Below are 24,482 nucleotides of genomic sequence, written 5' to 3' on the forward strand. Positions count from 1 at the left end.
TCACGAATCTAAAACCACATCAAATAGTATTTCATCAAATAATCCAATACATCAAATAGTATTTCATCAATTTATCATAAGACTCGATTAAATAACTTAACTTAAAGCAATTCAATCATATTCATCATCGTCATTTTCAACTCCCTCCTCATCCTCATCCTCATAAATATCACCACTTCATATTATCATATCATGCCTTGATTCGTGGAATGAAATCGTCTGAATGTTGATGCTGCAGCTGCAATTGCAAATAACTTGAATTAGTGTCTACAAGAATCCAAACATGGTAGAAGCAACATGTATGCTAGCTGCATGTATTCTCAATCATACCCAATATGAAGACAGGGATTCTAGAGCAGGACAATAAACTATAGATTTGAAGTTTCAAAGATTTGTAAAATTGAACCAAAACAATTACACACCTTGGATGAGGAGAACCTTTAATTGGTTTCTGTCCATATTTTCTCCAAGAGGTAATCATCTGGTGGAATATCAAACATTTTGAGGCTAATCACTGGAACTCTCACTACTCTCTTCATTCTCATCTTTCTATATAAGAAAAATAAAATATGTTAAAATCATATAAGAAAAACAAAGAAAAGGACATTGGGCAAAACATTGTCTGCTTATCCAAGTTGAATCAATTCGACACCTTCTGCAGTTCTGTCCAGGTGAGGCTCCAACTTTCTTGCAATAAGCACCAGTCCATGGCCATTTCATATTCAAGCTTGTTAGGCTGGGAATAATGTGAGGTAGATATAGCTTTTTCCTGGAATTAAATCCAACCCAAAGATCATACTAACAAGAATAGAATAAGGAGTATAAACAAAAAAAAAAGTGAAAGTGCAAATGAAAATAGGTATATTTTTGTGATATAGTGCCAACAAGAGGCCTGCAAAAAAGAAGAAGACGGTTGAACAATAGAACGCTAAATACTAAATATTGGTCACTTATTAATTAGATGAAGCAACTTGTGCCTAAAAATGGAAGTCATCAGCAACCATTCAAAATAAATCCAAAATGACAATGTTAATGTCATCACAACAAACATACTAGTAGCAGGAAAGATATTTGCACAAATTAACTAATTTTCTATTTCTCAATCTCCACATCTATAGCCAACAACAGCATTTTATTTTGATCCCTATCCCATATCAATAAATGTAGATCAATCAAAAAGATATGGAAAAAACAATAGCATTCCAGAACAAGTACTATTGGAGCTCCAGGGGCATGATGCTGAAGCTCAGGGATTGAGCAACCTTCATAGATAGGTTTTTTATATATGTGAAAAAAACCTAGCCAAAACAACCTATACAAATCTAAGTTCACTAGTTAAACTTGAAGAATATCAAAAGGCATAAAGGACATGATAGAGGCTTACTAAGAGAGAGACGAAAATGTTACCAGTGGCAAGGGATGGTGATGGACGCATCAACGACAAGTGACGATGATCGCAACTGCGACAATAGGTGGCGTTGGTGATGGGGTCGAAGGCTGGGTCTGAGAAAAGGGTGAATCTAAAATCAAATAGAATAGAAATCTTGCTAGGAGAAGCTAATTTTTGTTTCCCCTGATAAAACCTAAAATCAAAGAGAAGCTAAGAGACAAACACATGAATCTTACCAGGAGAATAGAAATTAGTTTGGCAAGGGACGGTAGGTAGTGTTGGTGACTACGACAGCGGCAACGAAAATGACCAGTTGTGACGGCGACATGAGGTGGCGATGGGGATGGCGTTGAGAGATGACAAAGAGAAGGGGAGGGTTTTTTTTGGAGTATATATGCGCGCAAATGATACTATAAGTTGCCGTGTATTTTTTGTTTCCAACCAAAATTTTGGTTGGAAAGAAAAAATCTATTAAATTAAGATTAATTTTATTTTTCAACTGAAATTTTGGTTGGAAAAAACAAATATAAAGTCAATTTTTTTAAGAATAGAAATTAGTTTCCAGCTGATAAAATCGGTTTGCAATTTAAATTTCAGTACATAATTAAAAAAAGTGAAAAATTGATTTTCCAACCGTAATTATCTGTTGGAACATAATCTGATTGCTCTATATAAAAACAAAAACAAAATAAAATATTCCGACCGAACGTTCGGTTGGAAGTATTTTTCAAAAAATTAAAATAAGGTCTTATATTTGTCAACCGAAATATGGGTTGGAAAGTCGATTGGAAAATTAGTTTTTCCTATCGATTTGTAACCAATATTTTATCGGTTGGTAAATGTTAATATAATGAGAAACGGTTGGAAATCAGTTGCAAACGCGGTTGTAAATTCCAACCAAAATCATCGATTGAAAAAAAGTGGTTGGTTTTCCACGAATTTCTTGTAGTGTTTTAAGAGGCCATGAAAGTATAGTAACATTGAGAACACCATGTGGTGAAACTCAAGATTTACAACTTAACGTGTATGTGCGGGGGTAAGGTTTTACAGTTGATCTTGTTTTAGCAGAGAGGCAATACCAAGGTTTTAGTTTAGAGAAGGTAATCGAAAAGGACTTGACGAAAGCCAAAAAATATAAAATTTTGATGCAAATAAGTTGTCTTGGGAATACCATGAGGTGAAACCCAGGGACTCCAACTTGTCGTGAGTGTGCTAAGGCGAGGACTTACAGCCGACCTGATTTTTAGTAGCTAGGTGTTTTCAAGATTTAATAGAGAGAATCTAAGTAAGCCAAAGTAGGCATGAATAGGCCTGAGTATACCATGTGGTAAAACTCAGGAATGTCATCTAGAGTTCCTACAACGCGAAGAATCCATATATCAATAAAGAACTTTTGTATGCAAGTGAGGTACCCTAAATATGTTTATTCTTTGGAGGGAGTTGCCATTAAGAGCAAAGCGATTTCCGATAGATAGCTTGCTCTATAAAACAAGAAAGTTTAACAATAAATGCACTGACATATATGCAATAAATGAGTTTATGGTTGTCGTGCGCAAACAAAGGGTGTGAGAAAGTGTGGGAGATAGTTTTTCGACGTGTCTCATCCAACGTATCTAAATAGATACAAGAAACAAATTCTACCATGTTTCGAGGTGAGATGCCTCATTTTAAGTGAGATGGCGCTTAATGATGTTGCTTTGATATTTGCGAAAAGACATCAAACAAGACAACTTTCAAGAGAGAAAAAGGTGTTCGTCATTCAGACTTTCTTGCTTTTTGCCTTTGACAGAACTTATGTGTTGTTCTACAACAAAGGTAAATTTCTTTTTGACCTTTAAATTTTTTTACATTCACACATACGAAATGGTGAGTTCAGAGAATTCAATCAAGGTTAAAGTGATAAGCGAAGGTGTCGCCATAGACGACAGTGAGGTCGTTACTGTTGTAAGGTCTCATTCTTCAAAAGGAGCCTGACCAACAAAATGTTGAGAAAACTATGTCAGAAGTCGGATCATGTGGTTTGAAAAGAGGGTCTCCATGCATGGAAGGGATTCCAGAAGAATCCGAAGTTGGAGAAAGAGAATAGGAGGTTCATGGAGAGTCATCCCCTAACCATCATGGCATAGGGGGTGGTATTCTACAATTGAGTCAAACGTCGAAGCCAAGTTTGGAGAAGAAGACTTAGCACGTATTCAGAATTTGTATGGGATTCCTAATGAGATATGGCTAAGATTATCCAGCCATGGGGAATGAGTAGACTAGGATAAAGATAGAGAAATCGGAGTATACGAAGTCATGTTCAAGATTGGTTTTAGATTCCCAATCTCGAATCTACGTGGAGCTTTGCTAAGACAATTTGGTTTGTGACTGAGTCAATTGATGCCCAACTCTTAGAAGGTTGTGTTGGCTATCTAGTTTTTATCCGAGATTCATAATGAGGAATTCGGGTTGAATGAGTTGCTTCAAGTGTCCTTTGTTTCTGGGCAAACATAGGATCAAATTTCTGTTCTAACGATCATGGCATTGTCTGAAAAACTGAGGGTTTTTTTTGCCAAGGGAAGGATGGTGTTCTGTTCGGAGAGGAAAACATGATTGAGTCTGCATGGAGGCTCCCAAAATGTAAGTGTTGTTCTACTAGTTTGTCTTTAGTTAATGTCGACTAAAACTTAGTATCTTGTTTTTTGTAGTTCCAAACCATAAGTGAGAGAAGGGCTTCCAAGCTGATCTTGAGGTCATCGACGGGTAAAGGAATTTGTTGAGATTCCAGCTGAGGAGAGAGATTGGAAGATTGCCCTTCATTTGTCAAATCTCATTCGGACTTTTGTGGAGATTTGTCGGTATGTAGCTTTATTCATGCGATTAGCATTGCTTCGAGGCATATTTGACTAACCATGATGTATTATCACAATAGAAGAGATGAAAAAATGAATTCTTCAGAGTTTGACATTGCCGAGAGAATTAATGAATAAAAGAAGATCGGAGGAACGTAAGGCCAAGATGGGCGTTGACTTGTATCTTTGCGATAAAGTCACAGCAAGACAAAGATAACTTAGCTATTTTTGAGAGAGCGAAGAAAAGGAAAGACGAGTAGAAAGCTTGAAGAGAGCAAGAATGAGAAGAAAACATTATTTCTTGGCGGTCTGTCAACGACATCACCTAGGGTAAAGGCAATGTCTGAGTCTGCTTAAATCTCTGGGTTGGTATGCGTTTGAGTTTGATTTGAAGTGTTTGGTCTGTATTTGGTATTTTTTTTTTATGGATAGGGTGTTAAACTTGTTTTACAATCCCATATTTTTTGTCCAAGCTATCCCAAACGCAAAGATGGACACGCACAATTTCATATGAATCATATAGGACCCACGATTTCACATAAATCATGTGCGTTCATTTGAGACAATAAACATTGAGATTTTTTTAACATTTTCGCTTCTTTTAATTTTAATGTACTCTTGCTTAAAAAAAATGTTGATGAACTTCCCAATTTTTCAAAAGTGGAAGTGTAATGTTGTGTGCACCACATGGTGTGTATACAAAACATATGAAAGTTTTGCCAAGAATATGCATAGTTGACTTGTTATATGAGAGAGTGGCGCACCTCCAATGTTTATTAATTACAACTCAAAAGACAACGACTATGAATAGTTGATTTACAACTAATGTCCTCACAAAACACTTCATCGTGATGAAGCAAGAGAAGAAAGTGTGGTAGGCCAACTTAATTAATGCTTCACATGATATTATTATGGTCAACTAGGTGTGATGATGAGACTTGGAAGTAAATTCCAAAACGAATTGTTTCTTAAAATTGTGATTGGTACGTGGATGAAGGAATTCTAGACAATATTATGTGATCTATTGACTTTTGAAGACATTGATTTAAATCATATATATATATAAATTTTCCTATGTGGATCAAAAGTGTGGAGCAACTTTGTGGACTTGTTTTTCAACCATAGATGTGGTGGGTCCCATAGTAAATGTGTGGCCCCCACTTATGTTGTGCTTTATTACAACCATTAGATTTTGGTTTACAAAGTTGATCCACATTTTTTGGTTCACATAAGAGAATTCCTATATATATATATATATATATATATATATATATAGATATAGATAGTTGCACCATAGACAAAGAAACAAAATGAATCTAGTTTGTCTATTATGTGCAAACCAAGCTTGTCCGATATGTTAAACAAGTAATTATGAATCTTTTCATTAAAAAAAAATAAACTAATTATGGTGCTTGAAGCCTTGAACATTTTTGGATCCGGCCAATGACTAGAAAATAAGATATTTCTATAAATTGAAATGGATCAGGAAATCATAGAACAACCCATGAACCAAACCATTGTTTACATGTATTTCAAACCTTATATATATATTATTTTATGGTGGAATCCCCGATCAATACCCTTTGAGTGGGTATTGAATAAACTCATCAACCTACGTATTAATCCACAAACTATGCATGTTAGGCTAATACATGGAATTTATGTGTGAACTGTGCCTCCGAAGAAAATTAAATCCAAATGGGAGAGCATGACTCGCATGTAGCTTACTACCAAGCCAACAACATCATTGGCAACTTGTGTTTATGTACTTTTCTTTAGAAGGCAAAACATTAGTGCTTAAACAATACCTATATATACATAACAATTTACTTTATAATTTGATTTAACTTTCTTTCTCTGGAAGGTTTAGTTAGTTTCACTTTTACATTATATACATATATATATACATGTTTGTATATATGTGTGTGTGTATATATATATATTATATATATATTTTAAAGTAAATATATATTAGAGGGATCTGTGGATGATACTAAAAAAAGTTGTTCTGGCCTCAAACTTTCTAATTGCCAATGCCACTAAGAATTTAGTCGGTCTCAACTTTTTGCGACCAATATGAGATTATAAAATTTCTCCAACCTATTCTTGAATGTAATGATGATAATCTCCACTAAAGTTTACAAAATTGAAATTGACTTAAATTTATATAGTGCAAGACCATAATTTAATTTCTTAATTTGTTTTTGTCACAATCCACTTTCATAGTGTGCTCCATCTTTCCTACCCCATTTTCACTAAATTTAATAAATATAAATTCCATCAAATCCTACCAAAAGATCTCTTCTTTCTTTCTTTCTTCCTTTTTTTTTAAATTTTTTATTTTTGAAAGTTTCCATATATCTATGGTTCATATTGAGAGAAGCCTCCCACAATGAACACAAACTTTTGACTTGTACAAACACACATTATTACAAATGTTGTGTCTCCACCATCCAATATCACAAAACATGTAGAAAAATCTACCATGTCAAATGCATATAAATTGAGCACACCTGCTGCATCAAGAGAAGCAACATAAGGAGACCAAAATTAGAAGAACTACATATAGCAACAGATTGCCATAGAAATGGCATGCTCTGTCTTTCATCTGCTAGTGATTCTATTGGGGATTTGTCACCTCCTAAGCTTAACCGACGCCGTTCCGGTCACAAGTAAGTTCCGATACCTCCCTCGATTTCTTTAAAGATTACCTTATTGGGTTGAATTCGGATCAATAGTTTTATATAACATGATATATGTTGTTGTGTGTGTGTGTTTGCAGGAATTGAAAAACTATGGCATGGAAATGGAATTCAAACTCCTCAAGTTATAGAGAATGCCCACCTCCAGGTATATATGTCAAAGCATACCTAGCAAATTAATCAATGAAACAAAAACTAAGCTAAGACTTATATACATATACATATACATATATATATATATATATATATATATATATATATATCATGCATTAATTTAAGTACTTTGTATTGATACATGCATGTTTAAATAGGCAAGTATTGAGAAGAATTTGGAGCAAGAGGTGGTTGTGGTTAAAGGAAGGATATTGACGGTGGAGGTGAATGATTATCCAGGATCAGGTGCCAACAACCGCCACACTCCACGGCCACAAGTTGGAAGATGTGTGGACTGTTAAATTTATTACTATCATTATTTAGCCAGTAGAAATACTCTTTAATATATATATATATATATATAATATACATATATTTATATATTTATATACACTACATAGAGTATTAATTAAGTAATACTAATTATGAGGATGTAATAGCTGTAATGAAGCATGATTAATTTTGTCCCAGTGTCCAATGATCATGACTAAGAGGTTCATTTAATTTAGAGATATCTTAATTTCTTTACCCTTTTTTTTTTAATCGCTTGGGGGCTTATAATTAATTAAGTCGAAAGTGTAACTCATAGTAAATATCAATTAATTAATTGTTGGATTCTACAATTCTACTGGTGTCTTTCTCTTCACAGTTCACACGACTTCAAACTTAGCTGAATTTGATGTTTTTCTCGATACATAAGTTTCGGACTAATGAAGACAATATGGAATAACTTAAAGAAGAAGACGATGCCGTGGTCATGGCTGTAAAATCGTGGAGTTAATTATTTTCAACCATACCACCAGAAGAGATATGATGCTGAAACAAGTCATAAAAATAAACCCCACCACTAGAAGATGTATGATGATGAACCAAGTCAAAAAAATAAAAAATGACAAGGGTTTACAAAACAAACCCCAGAAGGGTAATGAAGAGACTTGTTTCAGATGTGGTGCTCAAGGACATTGGTCTCATATTTGTCATACGCCTAGGCATCTGGTTGATCTATATCAAGCCTCCATCAACGAAAAAACAAAAGTTATGCAAACAAACTTTGCAAATTTTGATGATTTTAATATTTCTAATGATTTTACACATTTAAATGTTTCTGATTTCTTGAAAAATTAAGATGGTAAGTTCATATAGGCTGGAATTATTTATTTAAGTGTGGTATTTAATAAACTTATGATGTTTGAGTGGGTTGCATTCAAGTTTATGCAAGTGTGTTAAATGTGTAATGAAATAAATGATTAGCGTGTTGTGTTTCAAGTTTTTGTACATTATATATATTAAAACAAAAAAATATTACCAAGAAATCAGTTACCCGCGTGGTGGGGATCTCATATTGCGACTATAAAGTTCCGGGATATTGGCAATTCATGAAGCTAGTTGGGAATGTATGTGACTGAGATCAATGATTTCTCATATTCAAGAAAAGTGCGGACTTCAATTAGTTAAGGGTATCCCAATATTTTTGTTTGAAGACAACATTGCATGTATAACCCAGCTCTGAGGAGGACACATAAAAGATGACAGAACTAAACACATCTCTCCAAAAATTTTCTATGCACAAACTCCAGAGGATTGGTGATATATATGTTCGGTAGATTCACTCTTGCGATAATCTGACATATTTACTTACGAAAGCATTACCACCTGTAACATTCAAATGTGTGATTAAGTATTTTGATATTCATAATGTTAGAATATAGTAGATTTTGGGGGAAAAAAATTCTAAATACTAAATTCTAAATCTTAAACGCTAAATTCTAAATTCTAAATCCTAAACACTAAAAATTATACCCTAAACACTAATTTCTAACTCCTAAACTCTAATATGTCATTTTAAAAAATAAATTATCGATTTTTGTGGAAGAATTGGAGCCGAAATTGTTGTCAGGAATTGGAGCCCCTCCCATTCCTATGAACTCCAATGTTGATGCTAATTAAGTCACCCATGTGCAAATGAAGCCATAAGTGTCCTTAGTTTTTGTATTTCTCGAATCAAAACTCGTGGTCGGAACTCAGAACTTCTGCCCCAAATCTAGAGTTTGGACTTGTTAGAAGTTAAAAGCTAGAAGCACTTCTTATTTAGGTTGTCGCTGAATCTAGCAAAGATATGATTGATAGCCACTTTCCATGTCCACTCCAAATCTGATTGCCCACAAGTGTTGTTTTGCTCACTGTTATAAAATTCGGACCGTGTCAACCGGTTAGAATGAAAAACCGGTGACCCACTCACTAAGCCGGCACGATCCTATCAAAATATGTAATTGATTCGGGAAAAATTGCTCAAATCGGTTGATATTCCATTAAAAATTACTAGTTGAAATTGACCTAAATTTATATAGTGCAAGACCATAATTTAATTTCTTAATTTATTTTTGTCACAATCCACTTGCATAGTGTGCTCCATCTTTTCTACCCCATTTCACTAAATTTAATAAAAATAAATTCCATCAAATCCTACCAAAAGATCTCTTCTTCTTTCTTTCTTTTTCTTTTTTTTCTTTTTTTTCCATTTTTGGGAGTTTCCATATATCTATGGTTGACATTGAGAGGAGCTCCCCCCACAATGAACATAACCTTTTGACTTGTACAAACACACATATTACAAAATTACAAATGCATGTTGTCTCCACCCTCCAATATCACAAAACATGTAGAAAAATCTACCATGTCAAATGCATATAAATTGAGCACACCTGCGGCAACAAGAGAAGCAACATAAAGAGACCAAAAAGAGAAGAGCTAGTTTGTCAACTACATATAGCTAGAGATTGCCATAGAAATGGCATGCTCTTTCTTTCATCTGCTAGTGATTCTATTGGGGATTACTCACCTCCTCAGTTTAAACCACGCCGTTCCGGTTACAAGTAAGTTTCAATGCCTCTCTCAGTTTCTTTAAAGATTAACTTATTGGGTTGAATTTTGGTCGATAGTTTTGATAACATGATATATGTTGTTGTGTGTGTGCTTGCAGGAATCGAAAAACTGTGGCATGGAAATGGAATTCAAACTCCTCAAGTTATAGAGAATGCCCGCCTCCAGGTATATATGTCAAAGCATACCTAGCAAATTAATCAATGAAACAAAAAATAAGCTAAGACTTATATGCATATGCATACATACATACATACATATATATATATATATATATATATATATCATGCAATAATTTAATTACTTTGTATTGATACATGCATGTTTAAATAGGCAAGTATTGAGAAGAATTTCGAGGAAGAGGTGGTTGTGGTTAACGGAAGGATATTGGCGGTGGAGCTGAATGATTATCCAGGATCAGGTGCAAACAACCGCCACACTCCACGACCACAATTTGGAAGATGTGTGGACTGTTAAATTTATTACTATCATTATTTAGCTAGTAGAAATGCTCTTTATTTAGTCTTTACAAGAGCACGCGCACACATATATATATAAACACACTACATAGGGTATTAATTATGTATTACTAATTATGAGGATGGAATGCTTAACAAAAGAATTATGAGGATGTAATAGATGTAATTAAGCATGATTAATTTTGTCCCATTATCGATGATTATGGCTAAGAGGTTCATTTAGAGATATCTTTATTTTATTTTATTTTTTTATTATCTCTTGGGGGCTTAAAATTAATTTAGTTGAAAATGTTAATCATAGTAAATATCAATTAATTAATTGTTGGATTCTATAATTCTACTATGTCTTTATCTTGATATCTTGATATATATATAAGCTTAATTTGGTGTTTTTCTTTATACATGTTATGACCAAAAATCGTTATCCATCTCAATTAACGTTGATCACAAATCAATATATAACATCTATGGTATAATCATCATTAATTTATCCTTTATCTATAATCCACCTCTAGCACCCCACAACACGGCCCATGAAAGACGAAAGCCCTAAAACATGCAACTATTGGTCAACAGCTGACAAATTCTGACTGCATCGTACCCTAATGTTGACGACACCAAGCACCATGCCTACAATGTCAAACCTCAATTCCCTCAAGCATAGCGCTATATTGCCTCCTCGACTTCAACATACAACCTTAAGCCTGTCTACATTGAACGTAATCCGACGTCATCAGTTTACTTGGTCGATATCCCTTCTAAGCCTATGTTCTACGAATCACCTCGTAATCTTCTCGAGACATCCATTATTTCTGACAGCATATCCGAAATAACTAATCTCTCTATGGAAAATGCCAAATCCCATGGATTTACTCTGACACACGCCAAAAGTATTTTGAACCCAATCAATTCTCAAGATTTTTATCTTGGACGTTACGAATCCTTTACTATAAGGGGAGGCTTTCGGCACCAAGTAAGGGGTTACTTATACACTAAATATTTCACACATATTTGAGAGAAATACATGATTGACTTGATCGTCGAAACTTCCTTGGCCAAAACCCCTCAAATTAAGGAACCTCTAACGTCGCTTGTGGGTTTTGCAGGATTGCTAATGATCTTCTATCCTAAATTATTGATTGTAGAAAATTTTCCCCACAATACATAAGTCTCGGACTAATGAACACAATATGTTGGAAACCCACTTACTTAAACCCTTATGTTAAATTAACATATTATGGTTATGGATTTTACTTTAATTCAATAGTTAATATTATATATTGCATTTCAAATATAACCGATTGAATTTAACCATGTCACATACACCACTTAAAATGAGAAAAAAAAAGAAAATAATTTGTTGTATTTAGTTAAAACTTTTCAAAAGTGAATTGCAGGATATATATACATACACTTATACATACATAATATCTTGATTTAACAATTTTAGGGGATTTGCTCCTCATAGAATTTCTTCAAACAACATAATAATTATGTGGTGAAACATGATTCATTAATGTTCCATTTCTGCTTCTTCTTGATCGAGTCACTTTTCTTTCTCCAACTTCTTCTTGATTCATTAGCTTCCTGCATTTACAATCCCTAAAGTTCCACTTCTCAATCCCAAAAATTGTTGGGACATCTTTTCCATGATTTGAGGGGGGGGGGGGGGCAAAAGTCAACATAATCAAACCAAAGAAACTGCTTTTGCATGTGTTAATAATAAGTGTTGGACAAGTAATCAAGCAATCTGAATTCATTGTTTATTATAACAACTATCTTAGCATTGTTTAAACCACACAAATTGACAAATCCCAGGAATATCTTAATCCAATTTCATAGAAAGTGGATATTGAGGTGAAGCCCACTCAATTTCATGGTCACCACTAACTTATATAATTGCATTCCTCAATGGGGGCTGTTTTCCACTTCATATAACAACTTATCATGCCTTTTCTTCTGAATTTGGAAGCACGAATGTACTCCTTCAATGGACCACTTGGTATGTTTTTAATGAATCCTGCAGGTATTGTAGACTTTACCAAAAAAAACACAATTAAATTTATTTGTTTATAGAGTATAGAGAAATAGAGAATGCAAACAATTTGTTCCATGAATGGAAGGAGAAGGAGAAGTGTTGGAACCCACACAAGAAGTTCTACGTTGAAAAAATGTGGAGATGTTGAGTGGGTTTATTAGTCAAGTATTTGGACCAAACTCACAAGTCTTGACTTTTGAGAAAGAATGGGTCACCCATCCGTTTGTCTTGTAAGTTCAATTGTAGACCCATGTAATGTGGGTTCTCTCAAAGTCTAAAATGTCAACAAGAAGGAGTAGGAGCATTATTTTGATCGACACCTAAAAATCTGAGTTCTTGATAAGCTCCTTAGTGATCAACTCATTAGCGCTATAACTTAGGTGGTATTCATCCCAAAACACATACTTACTATTAAGAACATAAAAGTCCCACGTTGGTTAGACACAAGTCTACCAATGAGTTTATATGGGCAAAACCCACTCCTAACAAACAACTAGGCATTTTTCCAAAGCTTAATGAAGTAGTGGGCTCACCCCACTTGCTGGGTTTGGGAGAAACAAACTTGTGATAGTAATATGATGTCTTTACATGAATCAGATCCCAAAAATGGACAATATAATTGGTTATTTGGGGTGTGCATTTCTGATGCTTACTACGATCTTTACACAATGTTGATGTTGTAACATGTTAGGACTCAATCCCACATCGGATAAGCATAACCCAAGTGAGTAACATATAAGCAAAGTGTGGTTCAATCCCTCTCACATAACCAACACATTTTTTGGGCCTAAAAACCAATGACGATGACCCAAGAAAAACCAAGTCGTAAAGCGGACAATATTGATTTGTAGTGTTTGAGCTGAATTTTCTAAGAGAACACATATGAATGCAAGTTGAATACGTTCGAAGGAGTAGCGCGTGAGTCCGAATTATTGAACCCTACCACCACAAACATTTCAATTTCTATATATCTTATCATGAAAAATCAATGCTTAATTATTAGAAACTAAAAGGTAATACCATATCATGAAAAATCAATGCTTAATTATTAGAAACTAAAAGGTAATGACATACATAAATCATAAGCATCTCCAAATCCGTAACTAGCATTGGCTAGTTGGGTAGACAAGGTGTTAACTAACTTGCTTGCTTCTTTTTTGAAGCTTAATTAGTGTTATGCTTTTTTTTTTACTCAAAAGGAGGTAGAAACTTTATTCAGAAACATTATGGGTAGACAATCCCCAAAAAATCAGCCCTGATATGATCAATACAAGAGGATGGAGGAGATAAAAAGTAATGAACAGTACCCATAGGTAAACTAAAAATATAAGAAACAAGGAAATCAACACATTGGTTTGCCTCACGAAAGACATGCTTGATCACCACCTGCCATTCAGGATTGTTCAATGGAGCCTGGATATGATCCACAAGATGCCTCACCACATTTGCAGGGGTGGAGGAACTAGAAAGAAAATCAGTCACCAGCTTGGAGTCCACCTCTATAACTACTATTCTATAGCTCAAATCCCACGTATACTTCAACCCAATAAGTAGTTATTAATGAATTAATTACGAGGCATTTGGTTCATAATCATGTGAGGTGAGCATCAGATGAGAAGCAAATGAGTATGAGGTGAGTGTGAGATGAGTATGTGGTGAGCATGATCATGTTTGATATAAAATAAAGAGTGAGCACGAGTGTGAGAATTTTAATAGTACAATTTTCATATTACCCTTTTTTTCTTTTTAGAAAATAAAACAATATTTTATAACAAGTTTAAAAGAATTTTTTACACATCAAAACTCATTCTCCTTTGTGGAGAATAACCATTCTCACTATTTTGATAAGCTTGGCTATTCTCCACAAGGGAGAATAGAGTGTGAAATGAGTTCGAGATTTCATCCTCCAAAATTCAACCAAATAAGAAAATATACTAATCCCACCATTATCTCACCCTCATTCCCTCCTCAAAACACCAACCAAATGTCCCGTTACTCCCTAGAGCAACCACATAACCACATCACTCTTGATTCAAACCTACTGCAATGCAACTAACCTTAGTTATTGGTTACAACTTACAACAGCAATATTAGTAATACTTTCGTCCCTCAGAATGCCTTGAAAAATATTGAAGTCAAACCATTCTAGTTATGATGGCAGATTGGCAGGTCTAATTTAATTGTATGTGATATTCCCAAAATACCCCCACTAATGGGAGAAAGCCACGTGGCAGAATAAGTTCCAGTGAGGACAATATGGGTGACGTACCGAAGGGTACACTTCGGTTCTCGACCGAAGTGTATACCTCTGCACTATCAGACCGAAGACCGAAGACCGCACTTCGATAACCGTACTACAGAAGCATGTACGCACGAAGTTCAACTGATGAAGAGTCCTCATAGGACGCCAATTCTAGATAGAGTCCTACTCCCCTTTGGAGAGGGATACAGATAGAATTTACCATCCGAGAAACCCTCTGGAAAACCAATGAGAGAGAGTCTGACTCCTACTACAACTCAAACACTTCAAACTCATATAAAAGGGGAACCTCTGCCCTCAGGTAAGCAATCTAACTCCTGCACTCTAAAATACTTACTGAGCAAGAGGCAACGCTCGAAGCAACGAGCCATCCTCCCAAGTTTAGTACTGTACTGACTTGAGCGTCGGAGAGGTCCCCCCGAGTACACCCTCGGGGCCCTACCGAAGCTTACGTTCGCTTCTTGTGCAGGAAGGAAGGAAGAGATCACGTACCAGCGAAGGAGAAATTAGTTATTCCAGCTCAGTCTGACTTGGCTGATTTGTCTGATAGGGTAGACCTGTTTTAGACATCATCAGTTTGGCGCCGTCTGTGGGAAGGAAGTACACTTCCCTAAAGAAACTCACAATGGTCAGATTGAGAAAGAATGTCGCTTCTACTTCAGAAACAAGCCGTCGAGTTGATGACCCTAATGCTCCCGACCGGGGGCAGGGTGAACACCCCCGTCATGAGGAGATGGAACACCAGGAGGATGTTGCTGACCGAACCAACCAGCATAACCAGGATGCTGGACCGTCCCAGGTACCTTGCACTCAGGAACAATTCCAACAACTTTCCCAGCAAGTGCAAATGTTGACTGAACTAATCATGAACCAACAGACACAAGTGAACCAAGAAATCCCGCACAATGAGGAGGTGCGAAGTTCACATTCAGGTAGGTCTAGAGAACCAAGCCGAAGGGTGAATCCCGATGGTACCATTGGAGAAAGTACTAGAAGGGGAACTACCTACAATGAAGACGTCGGTCGACACCTAGATGAGATGAACAAGAAGATTGCAGCACTACAAGGAGTGTCCCCAATGGAGGGAGTGTGGGACAGTACGTTGACCCCTTTAGCTCCTGAAATACTTGAAGCTGAAATGCCGCGTCACCTTATTGTTCCAAAGCTGGAGAAGTATGAAGGGTTAACTGACCCCTGTGATCATATCCAGGGTTTCAAATCAATGATGGAGTGTCGGGGGGCAAATGCCCTGATAATGTGTAAGATATTCCCATCAACCCTTTTTGGACCAGCAAGAACTTGGTTCAATCGATTACCGAGACACAGTGTGACTAGTTTTGGAGACTTGTCCGAGAAACTTGCGCTTCACTTCTCCGCCGCACGAAGGACGACAAAGACTAGTTTGGATCTGATGAATCTTGACCATGAGCATGGAGAATCACTTCGATCATTTCTTGCAAGGTTCAATAGAGCATGCTTGGAAATCCCACATGTCCAGGTAGAAGTAGCTATTTCGGCCCTGGTAAGGACAGTAAGGGATGAAGCGTATGTACGCTCATTAACGAAAAAACGCCCGAAGACTATGGGAGAACTCTACGCTAGGGGAGATAAGTTCATGCAGTCAGAGGACATGATGAAAATTTCTCAGTTCTCTTCTTCCTCGGCCCCTACCAAAAAAGGCTCGAGCGCCCTGGGAAAGACTGAGAAAGACTTGCCCCCTCCAAGCAAGAAGCAAGGAAGAGTAGAAGGAAAGAATGACAAGAAGAAGGATGATCAATCTAGTAGGAAGACTGACCAGGGTCCAGTCCCTCGGTATAGTTCCTATACTCCTCTTAATAATTCATTGCATAATATCCTTCTTGAAATAAGTAACAGGGATATACTGAAGTGGCCTAAGAAAATGAGGGCCCCGGCAGAAAAGCGTACTTTAGATAGGTATTGCTTGTTCCATAGGGATCATGGTCATGACACTGAAGAATGTAGGCATCTCAAGGATGAGATTGAAGGCCTCATAAGGCGAGGCTACCTGAAGCAGTTCACTTCAGATAGAGAAGAAAAGAGAAGAAGAACCGATGGTGATGATAGGGATAACGACCGAAGGAGACAAAGAAGAAGGGATAGGTCTCCTCGTCACCAAAGGGGGACTGCTGGGACAATTGGAGTTATTGTAGGAGGTTTGGCCGCAGGAGGAGAAAGCTCCTCAGCAAGAAGGGCTTATGCTCGAATAAATGAAGTAAGTAAGGAAAGAAAGAAGCCGAGAAGGGATGAAGAAAAAATTACTTTCTCAGAAAAAGATGCTGAAGGTATCCAGGATCCACATGATGATGCCCTAGTGATAGATGCAGTCATCGCAAATTTCACAGTGAAAAAGGTTCTGGTGGATAATGGAAGTGCAGCAGATATCTTGTTCTATCACGCCTTCAAAGAGATGAAGATCTCAGAAGAAAAATTGAAGAACTTTTCGGTTCCTTTATATGGGTTTGCAGGGGAATCCATAGTTCCCAAGGGAGTCATATCCCTACCTGTTACTCTGGGAACCTATCCAAGGACGGTTATGCATATGATCGATCTTCTTGTAGTAGATGTTCAATCCCCCTACAATGCCATCATTGGCAGACCATTGCTGCACAAGGTTCGGGCGGTGGTCTCTACTTACCACCTCAAAATGAAGTTTCCAACTTCTAATGGGGTAGGAGAAGTGAGTGGGGATCAGAAGTTAGCTCGAATGATATACTATACGGACTTGAAGGACAAGAAGAAGACCTCCATATCAGTTGGATGCTTAGATGTTCGGGAAGAAGAGAAGATACTGAAGCCAACACCGGTTGAAGCACTTCTTCCAATAACTGTGGAGAAAGGAACTGAAAAGAAGTTATTTCTAGGGTCTCTGTTAAATAAAAAGTTAGCTGAGGAGGTAACCAAGCTCCTCCTCTCTAACATTAAGAACTTCGCATGGAGTGCGCATGAGATGCCAGGAATTAGTAGGGAAGTCATCTCCCACAGTTTGAGCATCATACCGGGGACTAAACCGGTCAAACAGAAAAAGCGTAACTTCGCCCTAGAGAGACAAGCTGCTATCAAGGAAGAAGTGGGGAAGTTACTTGAAGCCGGTTTCATCCGAGAGGTGAGGTATCCAGATTGGTTGGCCAATGTGGTCATGGTAAAGAAGGCGAATGGAAAGTGGCGTATGTGCGTTGACTTCACGGATCTAAACAAAGCTTGTCCTAAGGACTGCTATCCTCTTCCTAAGATTGATCAATTAGTGGATGCAACTTCAGGCCACGAACTCCTTAGCTTCTTGGATGCTTATTCGGGGTACCACCAGATCAAGATGAACCCAATAGATGAGGAGAGCACCTCATTCATAACTCCAGAAGGGACATATTACTATAAGGTTATGCCCTTCGGACTTAAGAATGCTGGTGCCACTTATCAAAGGTTGATAAACCATGTCTTTGCTGATCAGATAGGAAAATCAGTAGAAGCATATGTAGATGATATGGTCGTGAAGAGTAGAAGGGCGGAAGATCATCCTTCAGATCTTCAAAAAGTGTTGAACACTTTAGATAAGTTTCAAATGAAGTTGAACCCAGACAAATGCGCTTTTGGAGTAAGCTCAGGAAAATTCCTGGGCTTCCTTGTCACTAGTAGAGGAATCGAAGCAAACCCAGAGAAGGTTGAAGCCATTCTTCAGATGGAACCTCCGAAGTCTCCGAAAGAGGTTCAGAGATTAACGGGAAGAGCAGCGGCACTTGGGAGATTCCTTGCTAGGTCGGGTGATAAGTGTAGACCCTTCTTCCAGGCCTTAAAAAAGGCCAAGGAATTTCAATGGACTGAAGAGTGTCAGAAGGCATTTGAGGGTTTAAAGGAATACCTCGGACATCCTCCCCTACTAACATGTCCAAAAGAAGGAGAGGTATTGTACTTGTACCTTGCTACGACAGATCATGCAGTAAGTGCAGTCCTTATCCGGGAAGAAGATAAAATTCAGAAGCCAGTGTATTATGTTAGTAAGGTCATGATAGATGCTGAGACTCGTTATACCGAAGCAGAGAAATTTGCTTTAGCATTGGTTACTGCGGCTCGAAAATTAAGACCCTACTTCCAAGCCCATACTGTAGTAGTTCTTACTGACCAACCATTGAAGAACATACTTCAGAAGCCGGACACATCAGGAAGATTGATAAAGTGGTCCATTGAGTTGAGTGAGTTCGACATTCAATACAAACCAAGACATGCGATTAAGGCTCAAGCCTTAGCAGATTTTGTTGTTGAATGTCGTCGCCCAACCTTAGTGACACTGACCGAAGAGGACTACCCAAAATGGAACCTTTACGTTGATGGTTCTTCTAACCAAGAGGGTAGCGGAGCCGGAGTACTCCTCTTTGGTCCGGGGGGCATATGTATTGAACATGCACTTCATTTTCATTTCAAAGCGTCAAATAACGAGGCAGAATACGAAGCGGTACTAGCTGGATTGAGACTTGCTGTAGAACTTGAAGTTAAGTATTTGTTGATCAACAGTGACTCTCAGCTAGTAACTGAACAAATGAAGGGAGACTATGAGGCGAGAGGCTCAAATATGGTCAAGTACTTAGCTGCGGTCAAGAAATTACTGGCCAAGATTCCCAAGGTAGAGATCAATCGAATACCTAGGGAGGAAAATGCAAAAGCAGATGTCCTTGCTCGATTAGCTTCAGCCTGTTCAGCCAAAGGACCTACTTCGGTCAGAATTGAAGTACTTCCTCAACCAAGTATTTTGGCTGAACTAGAAGTTGCTCCGGTTGAAGCTGAACCAAGTTGGAAGGACCCGATCAGAGAATTCCTGCTTGAAGGGAAACTTCCTGAAGATAGGAATGAAGCAAGGAGTCTCCGGAAAAGGGCAGCAAGATATACTCTGATTGATGGAGAATTATACAGAAGGTCCTTCACACTTCCATACCTGCGATGTTTGGCGCCCAGAGAGGCTGATTATGCCCTAAGGGAAGTGCATGAAGGAATTTGTGGAAGTCACATAGGGGGGAGAACATTAAGTTATCAGGTGCTACGTTGTGGATACTACTGGCCTACAATGGTGTCAGACGCCAAAAAGCTTGTTCAAAAATGTGATAAGTGCCAAAGGCATTCCAATGTACCACACCTTCCTCCCAGCCAGATGGTGCCTATTCAGAGTCCGTGTCCATTTGCTCAGTGGGGTATGGACCTTCTTGGACCATTCCCACCAGCATCGGGTCAAAGGACATATATTATAGTAGCCGTGGACTACTTCACTAAGTGGGTAGAAGTGGAGCCGCTTGCAACTATTTCCGAGAATAAGGTAATAGACTTCATCTGGAGAACCATTGTCTGTAGATATGGGATACCAAGAACTCTTATTGTTGATAACGGCAGACAATTTGTCGGAGGAAAGATGAAGAAGCTATGTGAAGAGTTGGGGGTTGATCTCAGAGTCACTTCGGTCAGTCACCCACAAGCTAATGGGCAAGCCGAAGTGACAAACCGAGTGATCCTCCAAGGTTTGAAGACAAGACTAGATAGTGCCAAAGGAAGATGGGTGGAAGAACTACCGAGTGTGCTATGGTCCTATCGAACCACAGCACGGACTTCTACTGGAGAAACACCCTTCTCCCTGGCATTTGGCTCCGAAGCCGTGATACCTGTAGAAATTGGAATCCCATCTACAAGGATCATTAACTTCAATATCCAAGAGAATAATGAAGCACTTCTGAATAATTTAGACTTGGTGGAGGAAGTTAGAGAAGAGGCTCGAATCAGAACTGCTGCGTACAAGCAGAGGACGGCCCGGTATTACAACCGAAGGGTCAAAGAAAGAAAGTTCAACCCAGGGGACCTTGTTTTAAGAAAGAAGGAGGCCGCAGGAAAGCACCCCGGAAAGCTAGGGGAGACGTGGGATGGACCTTTCAGAGTAATTGAAACATTCAAGGAAGGGACTTACAGGATTGAAGACCCAGAAACCCCGGGGAAGAAGATGCGTCCTTGGAATGCTGATAACTTGCGTAGATATTTTGTTTAGTTGAACAATAATTTTTCAATAAGTTGTTACTTGTTAATCAGCTTAATAAAACAACAGTTCAGAAGTTGTTGCATAATCTCTTCGGCCCTTAGACCCTTCGGTCCAAACAAGACCTTCGGTCCACATAAGACCCTTCGGTCCAAACAAGACCTTCGGTCCAAATAAGACCCTTCGGTCCAAACAGGCCCTTCGGCCCAAAACTTAGAAAAATTTTCTAAGTCTCAAAATTAGGCCACTTCGGCCCTTAGACCCTTCGGTCCAAACAAGACCTTCGGTCCAAATAAGACCCTTCGGTCCAAACAGGCCCTTCGGCCCAAAACTTAGAAAATTTTTTTAAGTTTCAAAATTAGGCCACTTCGGCCCTTAGACCCTTCGGTCCAAACAAGACCTTCGGTCCAAATAAGACCCTTCGGTCCAAACAGGCCCTTCAGCCCAAAACTTAGAAAAATTTTCTAAGTCTCAAAATTAGGCCACTTCGGCCCTTAGACCCTTCGGTCCAAACAAGACCTTCGGTCCACATAAGACCCTTCGGTCCAAATAGGCCCTTCAGCCCAAAGCTTAGAAAAATTTTCTAAGTCTCAAAATTAGGTCACTTCGGCCCTTAGACCCTTCAGTCGAATCAGGTACTTCGATCTTGAAGTGTATGCTTCATCCGAAGCCAACCCTTCGGCCACGACAAGTACTTCACGCGCGAAGTACACTTCAAGCATCTTCAACCGAAGTAAGGTCAAAAAAAAAAAAAAAAAAAATAATACACTTCAAGCATTCACAACAAAGTAGAGCGAACTGAATATGAAAAGAGAAAGATATCATTACCAAAAGATACTTAATCGTTTACAAAAAAAAAAAAAAAAAAAAAAGGAGCTAAATATCTTCAACTGAAGGAAGCAGTTCAGTCTCTGAAGGCTCATGCAGGCTAGCTTCAGGCTGGATAAGATCAGGAGGATTTGAAGGAGGAACATCCTCAGGAGTAAAGGCACGAACTTCACCTGGCTCAGTTGCTTGAATAGGAGAATCACCTTCAGCAGGGATGACACGAGGAGGATCTTCATCGGATGTGACTGCGGTAAGGTCAACAGTTGAAGGGAGTTCATCCCCCTCCTCGAAATCTTCCTCAAAGTTCTCCTCATCTTCAGCCTGGCCACGTACTTCATCCTCAGCCCTAGCGAGTTCAGCATATATGTCTTCCTTTGATTCCTCCAGTCCATCCTTCCCAACAAGAACGGGGCAAAGCTTGTCAAGAATACTTGGATCCTGCCCAGCATCAATCAAAGCCTTCCTGGCCATCTTGAAGGCACCACGACCACCAAAGTAGCCTTCTTGACGAAGAGTCAATTTGAACTCCTCTGAAGCTTTGAACTCCCGGACCCCCAGGGCCTTGCCTTCAGCAATCGCCTTCACTCGGTCAACTTCAGCAACTTTTGAAAGCCTAGTAACCTCAGCTTCCAGCCTCAATTTCTCCTTACGGTACTTCAGCTCCTTGGCATTTGCAGCATTCAGTGCTTCGGTCCTCTCAGTTAATTCAGCACGGAATGCCTCCAGCTCGGCTTCTGCCTTAGCCTTTGCCAAAGCAGCTGCTTCAGCCCGCTCAATGGCCGCTGTTTCATTATGAGCCATGTTGGCAATACCTCCAGGCAATGTGGCAAGAACAGAAACAACCTACATAGGTATGAAGACGGACTTCATTACTTCGGGATCAATTTCATTTGTAAAATGAACAAGTCAAAAAAGCAAGACTGAAGTTAGGTGAAATTACCATACCTTCATAGCTGCAACGTTCAGCTCTGACACCTTGTCTGACAAAGCAAGCGCTTCGTATCGACTGAAGTCAGCCGGAGTTGGAGCCTTCGCAACCATCCTACCTGCAATAGTTGGGTTATTGGCAGAGTCACTCACCAGAACATCCCAGTTCGGGGTATGAACAGTGAGGTCTTCAATATCCATCCTTCGGTGAGGTTGGGTCACTGGAAGAGGGATGTTGACATAATCTGAAGTCCGAGAGGGGTTCGAGCTCGGTTGAGTCACCCTGACCGAACTGTGAACAGTGGTGGGAGCGTTGAGCACGTTGGCTGCAACAGAAGTCTCTCCCGTTGTATTCTTCCTTGAACGCTTCGGGTTCGGCTTCCTCCTGTTTCCCTTACCAATGCCGTGCTTCTTGCCCTTCGAAGCCCCAACGCTGAACATGTTGACGTAGTCCTCCATGCTCGCCATATCTGCACAATGGATGACCGAACATGTTAATAAATAGGTAATATAGACAAGTGAATTTCTCTAAGTCTAAAAAGACCAACCGAAGCACACCTCTCCGAAGAATGACCGAAGAGTAGGTGTACGTAGAGTCAATCTTACTAAAAGATAGGTTGACCGAAGGGTTGGGAGGAAGGTAGGATTTTAGTCGGTCCAATAAATCCCTATCTGTCTCATGCCTTAGCTCGCGAGGGTTATTGAAATGAAAGATGTGTGGAATGCCGAACTCAGTTCGAAAAGGGAGGTGTTCTCCAGGTTGAAGGGGTGCCTTCACAAAGAAGTAACCCTTCTTCCAATGCCTGATTGAAGCCTGATAACGAGGAGACTCAATGGGTGGCCGAAACTGGAAGTAGTATAGACCGACCTCCCTACCATGGCGACTTAATCTGAGAACGTGTTGGATGATAAAAGAATTGAAGGGTATAGTATATTTGACACAAAGGTTAAGAACGGTATTAAGGAAGAGCCAGGAGTTCGGGGCTAGAAGTGCGGGACAAATATTGAAGATGCGGAAGAAACTGGTCAATGCAGGAGGATATGGAATCCTTGCACCGTATTTTATGGAATGGAGCGAGACGGCGAATTCCCCTTCCTTTGGATGAAGGGGGTGTTCGTCTGAAGGTATACGACGGCAGGCCCAGGGGATACCGAAGTCCCTCTTAATATTTGACACCCCACGATCATCTAATCCTGAACCAGATAGACATGTCGGTTCGAAATCAACCTCGTCTCCCCCCGCTTGTTGATTTGGGGGAAGCTCACTTCGATCAGCAACTTCGGGATAATCTGACCGAAATACTGAAGCCTCATTAAGGCCGGGTGTAGGATTTTCGGGATAAGAGGACTGAAGGACTGAAGCCTCGTTAAGGTCGGGGGTAGGAGAATCGATGATATTCACTTCAGAGTCAGACGCAGTCCGTTCACTCGAAGTAGAGGAAGAGGACGCGTCCCCCGAAGAGGAAGATGAAGTGGAGGAACTTAGAGACATAATAAAAACAAAAACAATAGAAGGAAGTAAAGACTGACCTTATGGTATGGAAACTGAGAGAACTAGAGATTGAAGTATGTTCGGTTTTGCAAAGGAAGGCTTCGGTCGGTCAGTCAGATTAAACGCTCTAAATAGTAAAAATGAGGCGAGTCAAAATCGAAGAGAACTGCAGGCCACCTATTTATATAGGGGGAAGATCTGATCTAACGGTGCGTAGGTTGAGACGCTCTGCATCCTTCGATCTTGTCCGCAAAGATGAACCGTCGAACAAACATTATTACACTCATACCCAGTTCATCGTTAAGATACCTCGGTACGAGTGTGGGGGGCAACTGATATTCCCAAAATACCCCCACTAATGGGAGAAAGCCACGTGGCAGAATAAGTTCCAGTGAGGACAATATGGGTGACGTACCGAAGGGTACACTTCGGTTCTCGACCGAAGTGTATACCTCTGCACTATCAGACCGAAGACCGCAC

At 39.0% G+C, this 24,482-nt stretch overlaps 3 protein-coding genes across 3 annotated transcripts; 1 reads left to right on the forward strand and 2 right to left on the reverse strand.

Annotated features, from left to right (window-relative positions):
- On the reverse strand, positions 1–2,737 carry LOC119980697. Its single transcript, XM_038823492.1, has 7 exons — positions 2,712–2,737; positions 2,506–2,626; positions 1,627–1,800; positions 1,408–1,520; positions 653–769; positions 423–549; positions 1–238 (listed from the first exon to the last, which is right to left on the reverse strand). The coding sequence occupies exons 1-6, from the start codon at positions 2,735–2,737 to the stop codon at positions 441–443; spliced, it is 660 nt and encodes a 219-aa protein (XP_038679420.1). The 3' UTR covers positions 1–238; positions 423–440.
- Positions 2,738–6,679: 3,942 nt separating this feature from the next.
- LOC119981500 lies at positions 6,680–7,699 on the forward strand. The gene is made up of 3 exons (XM_038824647.1): positions 6,680–6,893; positions 7,004–7,071; positions 7,235–7,699. Exons 1-3 carry the CDS (start codon positions 6,809–6,811, stop codon positions 7,376–7,378), a joined length of 297 nt encoding a protein of 98 aa, XP_038680575.1. The 5' UTR covers positions 6,680–6,808; the 3' UTR covers positions 7,379–7,699.
- Positions 7,700–21,630: 13,931 nt separating this feature from the next.
- Positions 21,631–22,759, reverse strand: LOC119980268. Its single transcript, XM_038822902.1, has 2 exons — positions 22,529–22,759; positions 21,631–22,426 (listed from the first exon to the last, which is right to left on the reverse strand). Exons 1-2 carry the CDS (start codon positions 22,709–22,711, stop codon positions 21,632–21,634), a joined length of 978 nt encoding a protein of 325 aa, XP_038678830.1. The 5' UTR covers positions 22,712–22,759; the 3' UTR covers position 21,631.
- Positions 22,760–24,482: the final 1,723 nt, after the last annotated feature.

The sequence above is a fragment of the Tripterygium wilfordii genome, chromosome 16 (genome assembly GCF_013401445.1).
Source record: "Tripterygium wilfordii isolate XIE 37 chromosome 16, ASM1340144v1, whole genome shotgun sequence".
Lineage (NCBI taxonomy): Eukaryota > Viridiplantae > Streptophyta > Magnoliopsida > Celastrales > Celastraceae > Tripterygium > Tripterygium wilfordii.

Excerpts from the sequence above, each read along its gene's own strand:
- LOC119980697 (XM_038823492.1), bottom strand. The coding sequence starts at position 2,737 with ATGACATTCCTGAGTTTTACCACATG. Across the intron at positions 2,627-2,711 it reads TTCCTGAGTTTTACCACATG|GTCGGCTGTAAGTCCTCGCC; the intron begins GTATACTCAGGC and ends ACTAAAAATCAG. Across the intron at positions 1,521-1,626 it reads AACTAATTTCTATTCTCCTG|ATTCACCCTTTTCTCAGACC; the intron begins GTAAGATTCATG and ends ATTTGATTTTAG.
- LOC119981500 (XM_038824647.1), top strand. The coding sequence starts at position 6,809 with ATGGCATGCTCTGTCTTTCATCTGCTAGTGATTCTATTGGGGATTTGT. Across the intron at positions 6,894-7,003 it reads CGACGCCGTTCCGGTCACAA|GAATTGAAAAACTATGGCAT; the intron begins GTAAGTTCCGAT and ends GTGTGTTTGCAG. Across the intron at positions 7,072-7,234 it reads TAGAGAATGCCCACCTCCAG|GCAAGTATTGAGAAGAATTT; the intron begins GTATATATGTCA and ends ATGTTTAAATAG.
- LOC119980268 (XM_038822902.1), bottom strand. The coding sequence starts at position 22,711 with ATGGATATTGAAGACCTCACTGTTCATACCCCGAACTGGGATGTTCTG. Across the intron at positions 22,427-22,528 it reads TGAACGTTGCAGCTATGAAG|GTTGTTTCTGTTCTTGCCAC; the intron begins GTATGGTAATTT and ends ATACCTATGTAG.